The following is a 13,831-nucleotide window of genomic DNA, read 5'->3' on the forward strand; positions in this document are numbered from 1 at the left end:
GCCCAGGTTGTTCAACCGAGGGATGCCGCCCACCCGCTCCGGGCCAGCCCCGCTCTTCCCACCCAGGCCCGGCCGGCGAGTCCCCGAAGCCCCCTCGGTCCGTCAGTCCATCCGTCCGCCGTCCGCGCTCCCGAGCCAGCGCCGGGCGCGAGGCGGCGGTGGCGTGTGCTGACGTCATATGGGCCGCCCGCCCCCGATTGGCCGCGGCCGCCTCACCAGACCCCGAGCGGACGGGCGCGCGGGCGGGGCGGGGCACGCGGAGGCCACGCCCCCAAGCGGCGGGCCGGGCAGGGTCACGTGACCCGCGGCCCCGCCACCGTCGCCCGCCTTAAAAGCTACACCGCGCGCCCCGCGCCCAGGGCCCAACTCCAAGCGGTCCGGGCCGTGGCCACTTTCCACAGCGAGTCCGCGCGCGGGCGCCCCTCGGACAGGTAGGTGGGGCGCGCTGGGGATGCCCCGGGGTCGATGCGGGCCGGCGCCGAGCTCGGGTCGGGAGCCGGGGATCCGGGCGACCCCGGGGCGGGGCTGCACCCCTGACCCCTGCGGGCCGGCTCAGTGCCCCCCTCCGTCCGCCGGCCCCGGGAACTTGGCGCAGCTCGCGGGCGGGGTCCGGGAAACTTTCGGACTGGACGGGCGGGCAGTAGAGGTGCGTGCCCTGCTTCCGCGCAGAGCGGCGCAGCTGCGCCGGACACCTGGCCGCCCCCCTCCCCCGTCGGCGCACCGGCCAGGTGGGCTGAGGGGGGTGGGGGTAGCGTCCCCACCCGGCGGCCGTGAACTTGACGGGGTCCCGCCCCCTCCCCCTGCAGGAACGCCGGCCGGCGCCCGGGGACCGATGCCCAGGCTGGACGACCACTGCTGGAGCTGTTCCTGTGCTCAGGGCGCCAGGCACCGGAGCCTCCCGCGAGCCGGGCCCGGAGGGCTGGCGGCCAAAGTGGGGGACATGCTCGGCCCCGCGACGCTGGCGGCCCGCCGCGGCCCGGACCCAGACCCCGCGCCGGCTCGCGGGCCTCGGAGCCCCGGGCCGGGGGGGCGCGGCGCTGGCGGCGGCCCCCCCGGCAGCTGGCACCACCACCTGGTGCAGAGAAGCCTGGTGCTGTTCTCGGTGGGGGTCGTGCTGGCCCTGGTGCTCAACTTGCTGCAGGTGCAGCGGAACGTCACCCTGTTCCCCGAGGAGGTCATCGCCACCATCTTCTCCTCGGCCTGGTGGGTGCCCCCCTGCTGTGGGACGGCGGCCGGTGAGTGGAGCGGGGTGGGAGGGGGGAGGTCCGGGGTCTGGGGGGGGGGAGGTGGGCGCGCAGGGGCGGGGGCCGCGGGGGCGCCGGGCCGGGCTCCCGCCGACCTGGCCCCGGGGCCGCGCGCGGAGCCCGCCGCCCGCCGGGGATTGGCCGCCGCGGAACTGGTGAGCGGCGCGGCCGGGCTGCCATTGGCCGCGCGCGCCAACACGCTACCCGCGGGCCGCCGAAAACAAACCGTCACGTGGGCCGGCGGGCGGGGCGGGGCGCGGGTCAGGTGCGGGGGCGCCCGGCCGCTGTCAGCTGCGGGCGGGCGGGCGGGCGCGCGCGCCCGGTGCGCTCCCCCGGCGCGCTCCCCCGGCGCGCTCCCCCGGCCGCGCGCGTAGAAAGACCCGGCCGATCCGGGCCCAGAAGAGCGCTTGGTGCTTCTGTAGTCACGCGGCGCCCGTCGGCCGGCAGACACTCGGCCAGGTGCGGGCCGCGGTCTCCGCTGAACCCGCCCCTGCCCTCGGCGCGGCCCGCTCTGGTGCGCAGAGCAAAGGTGCGTCTACGTGGGGCAGGGCCGCGCAGGTGCGGCGACGGGGGCGCCCCGCTGCTTGCTTTGCAGCCGGGCCGGCGTTCGCGGTCTGCTTATTACTTTGTATCTTCTGCGCTTTGCTTCCTTCGCGCCCGACAACAGCGCTCTCTGCCGGTGCTCCATTTTACAGATGTGAAAACTGAGTCACAGACAGGCTAAGCGACCGGGTCTAAGGGCACACAGTACAGAGCAGGGCCACTGCTCACGCCTCTGCGCACTGCCTCCCCGCAGTCGGGGTGTGTGTGTGGCGCACTGAGGAAACGCAGCACCTTCTCAGCACGCTCCCTGAAAACCGCCGGAGGGCCCAGGACTGGGAATGGGGAGCTGTGTTCTAGCGAGGGCACATCCCTGGGGGGTACTGTACTTACTCCGCGGGCAGAATGTCTTCATCTTTGTTCTTAGAAAGGTAGGGTCCTGGGACGCCTGCGGGCGCAGTCGGTTAAGTGTCTGACCGACTTGTGCTCAGGTTATGATCTCGAGGTTTGTGACTTCGAGCCCGGCGTCCGGCCCTGCGCTGACAGCTCGGAGCCTGCAGCCTGCTTCTGATTCTGTGTCTCCCTCTGTCTCTGCCCCTACCCTGCTCACACTCTCTCTCTCTCTCAAAAATAAATAAACGTTAAAAAAAAAAAAAAAAAGAAACTTAGGATCCTACTTTGCCTTTCTAAACCTTTAAGTAACACAGCTATACTATTTTTTTTTAACGTTTATTTACTTTTGAGACAGAGAGAGACAGAGCATGAACGGGGGAGGGTCAGAGAGAGGGAAACACAGAATCTGAACCAGGCTCCAGGCTCTGAGCTGTCAGCACAGAGCCCGACGCGGGGCTCGAACTCACAAGCCGTGAGATCGTGACCTGAGCCTAAGTCGGACGCTTAACTGACTGAGCCACCCAGGCGCCCCCACAGCTATACTATTAAATATCCTTTTTGAGATACTTACCTAGATGCAGATTGCATTTTTCATGCACATTTGGTACAGCAGTTTGTTTGAATCAAAAATTGGATTCTAAAAGTGAAATGGTTTAGTTTAGGCTTTCTTTGCAATTGCAGCCTCAAGGAATTCCAGGACTACCTGAAACACAATTTCTCTTACTACCACACCCCCCCATGTTTGTACCTATTTCGCTTTTAACCTTCAAAGGTGAGATTAAATTGTAGCGAAATAAGTTACAGAATCATTTGCATTCCAGTTTTCAAATCTCCGAAACTAGACCTTGAGAAAATGTCGAATGAAATTGAAACCCGAGTTTCTAGAACCGAGCCTCTTGTTTCTCGGTTCAAGAGCCTGAAATCCTTGCCTCTTTCATAGGACGCCAGGTGGATGTGCTCCCTGGCTTCCAAGCCTCAGCGTTTCAGTGACTTGACCAGCTGAACTTTGTGCCCCACAGTCGCTCCCGTGGGCCTGAATCCTCAGCAGCCCGCTTTGCTTCTGGCCTGGAGCCCCACGCCCTTCCCCCGTCTAAATTCTCTTTATCCGATCCCATGCTTTAAAGTTCCGTGTCTGTAAAAACTCCCTAACTCCTCCCGACCACAGTAAGCTCTTGTAGTTACATAACCCTTATCACTTGACACATGAGAAAACAAACACGAGGATCCGGGTCCCGTCAGAGCCAGTGTGATCCTTTTGTTCTCAAGGACAACAAAAATGTAAAGTTAATCTTAATTAAAATACTGTATTCTGTAGCACGTACGTTTTCTAGGGAAAGAACTGATTTGAGTAATATGTTAACAATTGCCACGTGGAAATCCTATCACCTTGAAGCTGGCACAGTCTAATACTGTTTTGTTTCGTTTTAACAGCTGTTGTCGGCTTGCTGTACCCGTGCATCGACAGTCACCTTGGGGAACCCCACAAGTTCAAGAGAGAGTGGGCCAGCGTAATGCGCTGCGTAGCGGTTTTCGTTGGCATCAACCACGCCAGTGCTGTATCCTTCAGTGGGTGTGCCGGGTCCAGAGCATTCTCGTGGGTTCCGTGTTGCAGCGTTTTGTGACTTCCAACGAGCGTATCTTACTGTATAGGTCACTTGAATGGTCTCCTTCCAGCTATTTTGTTTTAAAGCGTGCCGCTTGGTTTATACTTAGCGAGAGTTTTCAGAGTTTTCGAAATGGTGCAGGGAGACTGTCAAAATAGTACCAGAAGCAGAGTGGACTTCTTTGTTCTGCCTTCTGTCAGACAGAATCTTCTGGTTCCTTGCAGTTGGTTTTGTAAATTCCCTCGTAGGTTCCTACCTCGCATCTTCCCTTGTGAAGATCTGGTTTCTGTGGCCCAGTGACCGGTGGCTGGGGGTTCCTCTTCTTGGGGCCACTGCTTCCAGAGGTTGGGGAGAACCCCATCTCTGCTTCTCTGCCCCCTCCCTGGCCGTGACCATGAAGTTTCAGGGACCGAAGTGGTGTTCTCTGGAGTAGGAGCCTTTTTTTTGTTTTTTTTTTTAAGTTTATTTACTTATTTTGAAAGAGTGTGTGTGCATGTGGGAGCGGAGGGGGGGCAGAGAGAGAATCCCAGGCAGGCTCTGTGCTGTCGCACGAGGCTCAGTCTCACCGTGAGATCAGGACTTAGCTGAAATCAAAGTCGGACGCTTAACCGACCGAGCCCCCCGGGTGTCCCCGGAGTAGGGTTCCTAATGGAAGGTCCCCAAACTTCCAGAGTCCACGGGTGGAGTATGTTGCACAGACTTATGTTACGTGTCTGTTGTTAAGTGCATTTTTCAGGAAGATAGGCCATCGAGTACCAGGTCTCAGAAATTTGGGGTTTCTTTAGGAAGCCTAGGTCCTATCTTGAAATTTCAGAGAAAGGTATTTTAGAATTACTGATTCTTAAATCTGCTCTACCTGTATTTTCTTGAAACGAGTTTCAGGAAGGGGTGTTACAGGCTAGCTTAGCTCTGACAAATCTGTGTTTTCACCACTTGATCAGCAGTGTTGTGATGAAAGGCAGCTAGCTGTGTCTCCATCAGGCGGAAGTGTGATTCTGCTGCCAACTGATGAGGTGTCTTTGAGGCGCCACGAGAGAAGAGTGTTTGCTCCGTTCAAATTGCTAATAAAAACGAAAAACAGAATAGCGCCTCCAGGTGGCTTACCAGCAGAATACGTTGTTGTGTGCTCAGAATGCCGGCAGCCACGGCGTTCAGAAAGTTTCCGGGTAGAATTATGGGTTTAACCCAGTGATCAGAGAAGGTCCGTCCTCTTGTATCCAGCAGATCTGGACACAGCCTGGGCAGGACTGTCGGATGGAGAATCTCATGCTACGTAATGAAAACACAAACGCGTGTGGGATGTGCAGGGGGTTGTTGTTGTTGGCTTGTATTTGACGGCCTTAGACGTCGCTGAAGTTTCCTTAGCCTCGCGCCTCCAGAAACTGGATTTTGCCAATAACGTGCAGCTCTCCTTGACGTTAGCAGCCCTGTCTCTGGGCCTGTGGTGGACGTTCGACCGGTCGAGAAGCGGCCTCGGGCTTGGGATCACCATCGCCTTCCTGGCCACGCTGATCACTCAGCTGCTGGTGTATAACGGCGTCTATCAGTAAGCACGGGCTCCCGACTCCGCCTTTGTCCGCGAGCTGTCACCTGACTCCCATGAAAAACACCCGCCAGGCCGGGCGGTCAGGGTGTATGCGCACACACGTGGCGTCGATTTAGGCAGGAGAGTCTCAAAGATGCCGCTGCTGTTAAAAACGTGCCGTCTAACCTGGGGGGAAACGCAGCAGTCACGGCAAGCGCAGCATTCCGACGTGGCCCTCCCACGGCGTGTCGTGTCGTGTGCCTCCCCGGTGAAGACAGTCCACCCGGAGGCGAGCCCGGCTCGGGGAGGCCGAGTGCCCGGAGACAGGTCTCCTCCTCTGTTCTTTCTGCAGGTACACGTCCCCGGATTTCCTCTACATCCGCTCCTGGCTGCCCTGTATATTTTTCTCAGGAGGCGTCACCGTGGGCAACATAGGACGCCAGCTGGCTATGGTACGTGAAGCAATCAGCTCTGCTGGCCTGCTGCAGTCGCTTTATGTAATACAGTGTGATTTGTGTTGACGGATGTCTGGTTGGGACTCAAGAACAACAGTTACTAGAACGGCATACTCTTGAAAAAAAGTAGCTAACGGTCCCGAGGCAGTTCCTCGGTATGTGAAGCTTCGGGGATTTGTAAACGCGTGATGAGCCAGGAAGTAACCAGGGTTCCCGGGCAGCCCGTCCTGTTACAGGGCTGTTTGGTGATGGTTCTGAGCTCTCCATGGAAAGCGGCAGAGGAAAGTTACTGAGATGGTAACGTGAGTGGTTGGAAATGAGCCCCTCGCTGACGCCGCGGAGACCCTGCGCCCGGGTCGGGGCCTGGCCCAGCGAACACTGCCGTTCCCAGGACAGGTGGCCCCGGGGCGGCATGGGGGGTGCCCCGCGTCGCCAGAGACCGCCCCCCTCCCCCCCCATCACTGGGTAGATGGGCTCCCCCAGCACGGAGCCGTGTCCTGAGAGCCGGAAAGGCAAATGATGTCGGGAATAATTATGGCAGTTCTATTCCGTAGTTAAAAGTTTGCGTTTGAACACTTTAATAAGAGGAAATCAACTTTGGACACGTAAGCGTTCCTTGGCGTTGACTTAGACTCTGGGGCTTAAATAGAATGAACTGAAGGAAACCACGGAGACTTCTGAGGGCCATTGCCCTCAGAGATAAACCCTGGGGCTTGCTCAGAAAAGTTATCTCGGTCCCTCACATGCTGTTTTTAAAACAAGGCATTTATTAGTGCTGATACTCACCAGTGGGAGCTGAGTCTAAAGGCTACTCGGCTGGTTCACAAAAATAGAACTAATTTCAAAACGATAGAATGTGCGGCATGTCCCGCTGGTTCCTGAGTCCATCGTTCCACCCTCTACCCCTGGAGGTTCTGTGGATCCCGCCCCAGAATGAGAACTCAATTAAGATACCGTTTCTGGCACCCGCAGTGAGGATCAGAGGATTTGACGTGTGTGTGTGTGTGTGTGTGTGTGTGTGTGTGTGTGTGTGTGTGTGTAGATGTACCTATAGACTTCCATCTAGATTTTTGAGTGATTTCTCTACTCAACGTGGGGCTCGAACTCACAACCCCGAGGTCAAGAGTCCCGCGCTCCACCTACTGGGCCAGCCAGGTGCCCCTTGACTGGGTCCTGTTAACGCTGGCCGCAGCCCCACATCAGACCTGTGCCCTGGCTCCCTCCCTCCCCTCCCAGCCCCCCTGGCTGCTCTCCCCAGGAGACCCGGGCAGGTCCACCGGTGCTTGTGCTGGTTCTTAGTCCGGTAGCTTCCATGGAGAACCCCTAATAGGGCTTCCAGGACAAAACCGTCCTCACCCAGGGTAACCCTTCACAAAATTAAAATTTAATAACATTCAGTGAACTGTCGTTATTTGAGGCCGACGGTGTTCCGTGTGCGCGAAGACGTTTTTGAACCAGGTTCAGGACGTGAGCGCGTCTTGGGTAGAGGCGGAGGCTTCACACGTGCGCGAGTTGCAAGCGGCTGGAAACGGTGGGAGGAAACTTCTTTCAAAGGAGTCGCGCAAATCGTTACCTTTGAAAATACTACCGCTTGGAGACTGTCTCAGTAAACGATCCTGGGTGGGCCCCTGCAGTCGTTTTGGTGCACATTTGGAAATTAAGTACAGGTTGTCGGGATGAGTGTAAGACGTGTTCCTGTCGTACGTCGAAACGAGGAAGGGCCACGATCCCTTCCCTCCCGGGTCATCAAACCTCCGCGCCCACCCCGCTCGCTCGCTGTTTTTTCCACCCGTGAGAACGTAAGTCCTTCCCGCTGGGTCCCGCCCGCAAGGAGGGTGACCGAGACCTCGGGAGCGCGGGGCTCCCTTCCCCGGGACCAGTGGCGCCCCGGCCGCCACCCGCTGATACGGCTCCAGGGCAGGGGCTCAGCCTGGTCCTCGTCCTGTGGGTTTTCAGAGAGCAGGGGGCCGGAATCGTGGGCCCTCTACCCTGGGAGGCAGCACCCCCCCGGAGTTGGGGGATGGGGAGAACAGGGTGTGCGGACGGTTAGACGTGGCAGCTTCTGGAGAGAACCGCACGCGGCCTTTACAGTGCGATTTTTCTGGTCGTGAAAGTTACGACGCGAACGTGACTGTCGTGGTCGGCCCCGGGCGAGGTGTGCAGGGACCCGTCCCACGGTCTGTGGAGCACGCCGTGCGTGCGGTCGCGGAGAAGCCTGGTCGCGGCGGCTCCTGGAGACCGGTCGGCTTACTCGGGGCACGACCGTGGCGTGAGGCCGCCTTGGACGTGGAAGGCGGGGTCCTCCCCCCACCGCCCCGGTCTGTCGGCGGGTCCCTGCGTTCCGATTCTCTTGGCCTCCACCCCCGGAGGTGTGTGTGCCAGCCCCTCCCGAAAGCAGCGCATCTTCTACGTCGGTGCTCGGGGAAGGGCCTCCGCTCTCCAGCGGCCGGTGCCGTGGGCCCCTGAGCCCGGCAGCCCGCCCCGTCCACTCTGCACCAGGGCGCTGCCCTCTGTGCCCTCTCGGGGGGCACACAGACGGCCTGCTGAGCTCACGCTGCCACGGCATCAACAAGAGAAGCGCGTGAGGCCAAAATTGTGTTCTTTGTGGGAATGGAATCGGGGGTGTCAGAAATCGAACGGTCTCAGGCTGCGTCAGGACCAAAGGGTGAGGTGCGCGCTCCGAATAAACGTTTCCCTGCCTCGCTGTGTTTTCACGGGGCCTCCTTTTTCGGGGGGCTTCTCCCCCCGACCCCCACCCACCCCCCGGCACCGGCAGGAGGTGGTCCCCATGGGCTGGAGGCGTCGAGGGCCTGCAGGTGCCTCCCGCGGCCCGGCCCCGATTCTGTGGCGCCCAGGGCAGCGCGCTCTGTCGATTGAGCCCCCCGGCCGCCCCCGGGGCAGCGCTGAGGCCCGCGCACCCCAGCAGCCTGGGGGAGACGGCCCCGTTCTGCAGTTCTGTGTGTCGGGGTCCCCGAGTGGTGAACCTTGGAGCTTTGCTCTTACCGCTCTTGTGGCGTCTTGAAAGGCGACACTGTGACAGGGTGGGCCCTTGCTGGAAGCTTCATCATCGAGGACACAACTACCTTTAAAAGGACAAGTTAAAAGGGGTGCTTTAAAGAGAGAAGATACTTGCACCTACGACCTTAATTATTCTCTCTTCAAAGAAATGAAAAAGTAACAGTTTTCTGTAAAAATAGGCCTACTCTTTGCTCAAAATTCGAAAACTTGTTTCCGCCCTTCAAACCCAGGAAGCTGCTCGATGCGTCGGGGGTGGGACCGGCCCGGCCCCATCCTTGGGCCCTGCCCGCAGCTCGGTCGAGCTCTCTCTTTCCCACAGGCCTTTGCACTCGAGCTGTTTGCGTGAAAAATGAACCCGGCTTGGTATTTTAGGGGCGGCATCTAAGAAGGAACTCCACCAAGTGGGGCTTTTGTGACGGATGTGCCTCGAGTGAGGAACATGAAGACGGGGGCCCTGCTCAGGCCAGCGCTGCCCACACCTGAGCCAGTGTCACCGGGGGCGCCTGCCCTGTGCATCCCTGCCCCGACTCCATCTGGGTTCTAGAATCCTCTTCTGTCCTTCCCTGCGGCCCCCTCCCTGAGGAAGAAACGTAATTACCAGAAGGATGGCCACGTCCACAAGCCACAGGTGGGCTTTGCTTGCGGTTCAGTGGTTCACGTGGCTTTTTCTACGTGGTATTTGTTGTCAGCCCGGCGTTGAAAAGGAAATGATGAGTCTGTAGCATAATTTTATAGAAATTTCTATTTATCGCTATTCGTAGCTTCAGGTTTTTTAAAAAGCTAAGGCTTCAAACTGCTTCCAGTAGATGCCTGCTTGCCCCCGGGCTGCCCCGGCCGCGGGCGTTGAACTTGCCTTTCCTGTTTGTGATTGACCCGATCAGCTGCAACACGGATAACTCGGGTGTTCTGTTCGAGGGTGAATTAGCACTCGCTGTGCACGGGTGTGCATTTTCGTTGTCGGCTGATTTCACCTTTTATAACAACACTTTGAAGCAGGACCTGGTGTTAGCCCATTTTAAAGATGGGGAAACGGAGGCTTGGGAAGGTTAACAGCTCGCCCGGCGGGCGCAGGGGTGTGAGGCGGGCTGGGCGGGAGTACGCGCCACACCGCCCTTCTTGCTTCTTGCGCGCTGCTCCCTCCCCGTGGGTCTTCCGTGGGGCGCGGCCCCTCCCGCCCCTGGACACGCTGCTCTCGGGTCACGCGAGTGCGGTGCCCGTCCCAGGCTGACCCGTTACCTCTCACCAGCGGTCACTTGTGTTCGTACAGAAATGCCAGACCTAATTTTAGTCTCCCGTGGGCCGTGGACTCCAGGCCTGTTCTCCGCGTGTCTCGGCAGGAGCATGGGCCTCCTCCCAGCGCGTGGTGGGTCAGCCCCCGGGTTCCCGTGGGTGACGTTTGTTCGGGACCGTCCTCGCGTCTGTGGTTGTCAGTTCGTGATGCTTTCGGGTGACCAGTTGTCAACGGAAGTCGTGCTTCCCTGGGGGAGGAATGAGCACCCCAGAACCCCTGGCGGCCTCCACACCCCCACGGCACTCCCCACGGGTCCGGATACACGCAAGGTCTCAACCTTTTGTAGTTGACTCGTAATGGTCAGCCCTGCGGTCTGGTTGCCAGACGGGGAGGCCGGCAGGCACCCCACACTCAGGGCAAGATGTGTTCGCTGCGGGTGTTCCCGTGCCCGTCGATAGCTTTGTGGCCTCGGGAACGGCATCGGCCCTGCTCGTCCATCAGCGGGACGCCCGTCCTCCAGGGAGGAGTCCCCGGCGGGGCCTGGGGGGCGGTGGGCACCTGCGGGTGAGGGTCCCATGAGGAAGTGGGGTGCAGAGTGTTTCTGTGTCGAGGGAGGCAGAGTCGTCACTCTGCGTCCTAAAGCAACACCTGTTTCGGGCCCCTGTCTCCCCAGGCGGCGGAGGGGAGAGGAGAAGCGGGGGTCCGTGCAGGTGGGGGGCAGAGACCCCCTCACGGGAGCAGACCCATCCTGCACAGAACAGCATGCTCCCTTAGACCTCAGGGAGCCACAGCCCCCGGGCCCCGTCCCACCGGGGCCCGTCCCACCGCCGGCCGCCTCTCTGCGGGTGTGGGCTTGGTCTCCACCCGCACAGCAGCTTCACTGAGGGCTGTCCACGCCCCGTCACCTGACGGCCCCTGATCCGCCAGGTGGGACGGGTAGCTCCCGGCCGGGGGCAGTGAGGAGGGCCCGGGCCGCTGTCTCCCACACTTCCGTCGCCATCACCTCCTGCGTCAAGGCGGTTTCTCTTGGCCCCTCAGGGTCCACGCGGGGCTCCCTGCAGTGTGCACGCACGTGGTGCTGACCAGCGGCCACTCTTTCTCCACACAGGGTGTTCCCGAGAAGCCACACAGCGACTGAGTCTCAGAAACCACTGAAGAAAAGCACGATTTGGGAAGAAAACCTGTGACCTTGGATTGTGACAAAGATGATCTTGCTCCTCCGTGATCTGTTTAGATTGGGTGACTGTCCCCGTGACTCCCGGAAAAAGAAGTCCCCTGCTCCATAGCGGCAAGCGAGGGGAACCGCCGATGTCCAAGCGGACCTGCGCCACACGCCCGTGCCTGCGTCCGCTCCGACGGGGCGGGGGTTCAGGCAGGCACAGCTTCCCGAGTATTCGATCTCATTTATGTTATTAAAAGCAAGTTGCCATATTTCAAAGCCTTGAACTAAAGCCTAATGACCAGCTCTTGGTTTCGTATCCGTGCCCACAAGGGATAGCTTGATGGTGCTTTAACAAAGGTGAAGTGTGGTCTAATAGGAACCGTATTTATCCAAGAGATTTTTTTTTTAAATAGGGTTGTGTAAAAAGAGAAGCGGCCGGGAGGCCCGGGAGGCCCGCTCCCGCGGTCGCGGCGCGGAGACCCTTCGCGCCCTCGTTCCCCCCGCGGAGCCCTGTGTAGACAATCTCACCGAGCGCAGAAGGCAGCGAAGGCCGCGGCTCTCCACTGTGACCTGCTGGAATTCTCACCTCCGTATTTGCGAAGTTTCATCCCAAATCCACAATCCTCTAAGAGGGAACGCCTGTCTGCCGTGTATTCTTAGCCAGAATTGTCTGTCGTTTCTTTAATCCTCCAGAGCAGAGATGACGATTTTTCCGCAGCCCTATGGAATTTGCAATCTGTGATTGCCTTGTAAAAAGAACCGTGCACATATCACCACGTTGAACATTTGGTGTTTCTAAATACTCAAAGATCTCGGTGAGCACAATGTATTCACTTAATGGCATAGACCATAGTAGACCCGCTTGGCGAGGGTTGGGTCTCACACTTCAAGTGCAATGTATCTGAAAACCAATCTGAGCCTTGTATTCTCTTAAATATTTATTTTCTTTTTTTTAACGTATGAGATGTTAAAGAGGGATTCTCCATTCATTTCAGTGCTGCATGGAGGCAAAATTCAGCAATAATTTCTTTCAGTTATGAAGTTACTCTGTTGTGCCCTCCACTGAGCCCTGGTCCTTTGAAATACTCCAGTTTTGTGGGTTTAGTAGACTTGTAATTTTTACTGACAAATTTACCTTTTTTGTATTTTGCAATTTAAATGTTTTTGTTTTAAATTTTTTGTGAAGCGATTTCATGAAGAGACTCCTTTTGACTAGACGCGGGCAGTCGGCAGGACGGGGGTCGGCGCCCCTGGCGCCTGTGGCCACGTGTGCTTGGCCTCGTCCGCGCGATGGGTGTGTGGTTCCTTTGTTCTGCGAAAAACGCCTTGGAGTAAATTTTAGGTGGCTGTGTAGCTGATTTGTTTCCAAGGAATTTTGTCTAAAAGAAAACGGGGTCATTCCGCACCTCGAAATGACCCCTACGCGTTCTCTGAAAAACCGGAAGTTATTAGGTGAAAGCAGTAATTGAATCTTTAAAATATACTTGATCATGTACAAACAATAAGTATTTTTTTCCTCTTAAACTGGAAGTAAATCTCTGTTAGAAATAATGTAGCCAAAAAAATGTGAATCCGAAGAATTTTTTTGCCAATACTTTATAGCAAGTATATGAACCAAAGTGATTTGAGTTTGTAAAAATGTAAAATACTATGAACAAAATTTGCACTATCTGAGATATGGACATGTAGTGAGGTTCACATTCGCACTAAGTTTTCAGCGTTGTGTTCTTTTTCCATTCGTTTGTTACTTTTATTAAAGGTTCAAAACCAACCATCATATTTATGAGTTTTTCTTTAAAGGTGAGGGGGGCTTCTCTGTAGGATGTTAGAAGGCGAAATGGAGAACTGTTTTGTAGCTCTTCAAATTTGACTACGTTTCTGTACAGCCTCTTGGGAAAACCCCACTTGAGTGTATTTTCTGTCACGGTGGAAGGCGACGGGCGGTAGTGGCCATGTTCACCGCCCCCCCCCCCCCCACCCCTTGCCCTCCTCCCTGACGCGGGGAAAGCCAGGCACCTGCTGTGCCTTCCTCTGCCCTCTCCCAGGAGCGCTGTGCACGGTCTTGGGTGACAGGGCCCCTTCTCCCCGTTCAGATGGGTGTCCAAGGGCCTCTGGGCTCCCAGCAGACAGAGCCCGGGAAGAAGGGGAACGTGCTGAGTGCCCGCCAGCATGGCAGGCCTGTCCCTCCCCACAGAGACTCCAAATGTGCCTGAGTCCGATTTGTGTGGCTCCAACATGGGCTCGGCCACACCGACCCCGTCCATACCTGTGTTTGAGGGGAAGTCCGGGGAGTGGGGCACTTCCTGGACCATCTATCTGGTCAACAAGGGAGGAATCCTGTCGTCCCATTTCATTACGGGCCGGGCACCCAGTCACGCAGATTCCTCGTCCCCACTGTCGGAGGCCCGAGCGAGGCTGGGTGCGGGAACCCGGGACGGGCACGAAGGTGCTGTGTTGACTCAGCTGGTTTTCAGAGTCCCCTATAACCTCACGTAAAGAGTGTTTCTGGAGGTTGAAGACCGGCACCCGACTCAAGTCGCCCAGTGTCCTGGCACTGCCCTGGCCTTGAATTCCAGGCACCCCCACCACCGTGCTGGTAAAAAGGGAAGGGGACTGACTTAAATCTAAACCTGTCTTTTCTCTTTCGTGTGTTAAGATA

The 13,831-nt window shown here is 57.8% G+C and overlaps 1 protein-coding gene across 3 annotated transcripts; it reads left to right on the forward strand.

The window, feature by feature from the left end:
- The first annotated feature begins 328 nt into the window (after positions 1-328).
- Positions 329-12,943, forward strand: INSIG1 (insulin induced gene 1). 3 transcript variants are annotated; one of them, XR_006965184.1, is made up of 7 exons: positions 329-431; positions 807-1,235; positions 3,609-3,733; positions 5,161-5,327; positions 5,659-5,758; positions 9,099-9,407; positions 11,119-12,943. XR_006965184.1 is itself a non-coding variant. In XM_047096385.1 (6 exons), exons 2-6 carry the CDS (start codon positions 833-835, stop codon positions 11,146-11,148), a joined length of 825 nt encoding a protein of 274 aa, XP_046952341.1. In that variant the 5' UTR covers positions 329-431; positions 807-832; the 3' UTR covers positions 11,149-12,943. The 3 variants fall into 3 exon arrangements, 2 of the variants coding, with proteins under 2 accessions (XP_046952341.1, XP_046952342.1); XM_047096385.1 differs by lacking the exon at positions 9,099-9,407; XM_047096386.1 differs by lacking the exons at positions 329-431; positions 807-1,235; positions 9,099-9,407 and adding an exon at positions 1,587-1,773.
- Positions 12,944-13,831: the final 888 nt, after the last annotated feature.

Source organism: Lynx rufus, unplaced genomic scaffold (assembly GCF_022079265.1).
Source record: "Lynx rufus isolate CCGP_SWC_20201006 ecotype Redwood Valley unplaced genomic scaffold, mLynRuf1.p SCAF_4, whole genome shotgun sequence".
Taxonomy (NCBI): domain Eukaryota; kingdom Metazoa; phylum Chordata; class Mammalia; order Carnivora; family Felidae; genus Lynx; species Lynx rufus.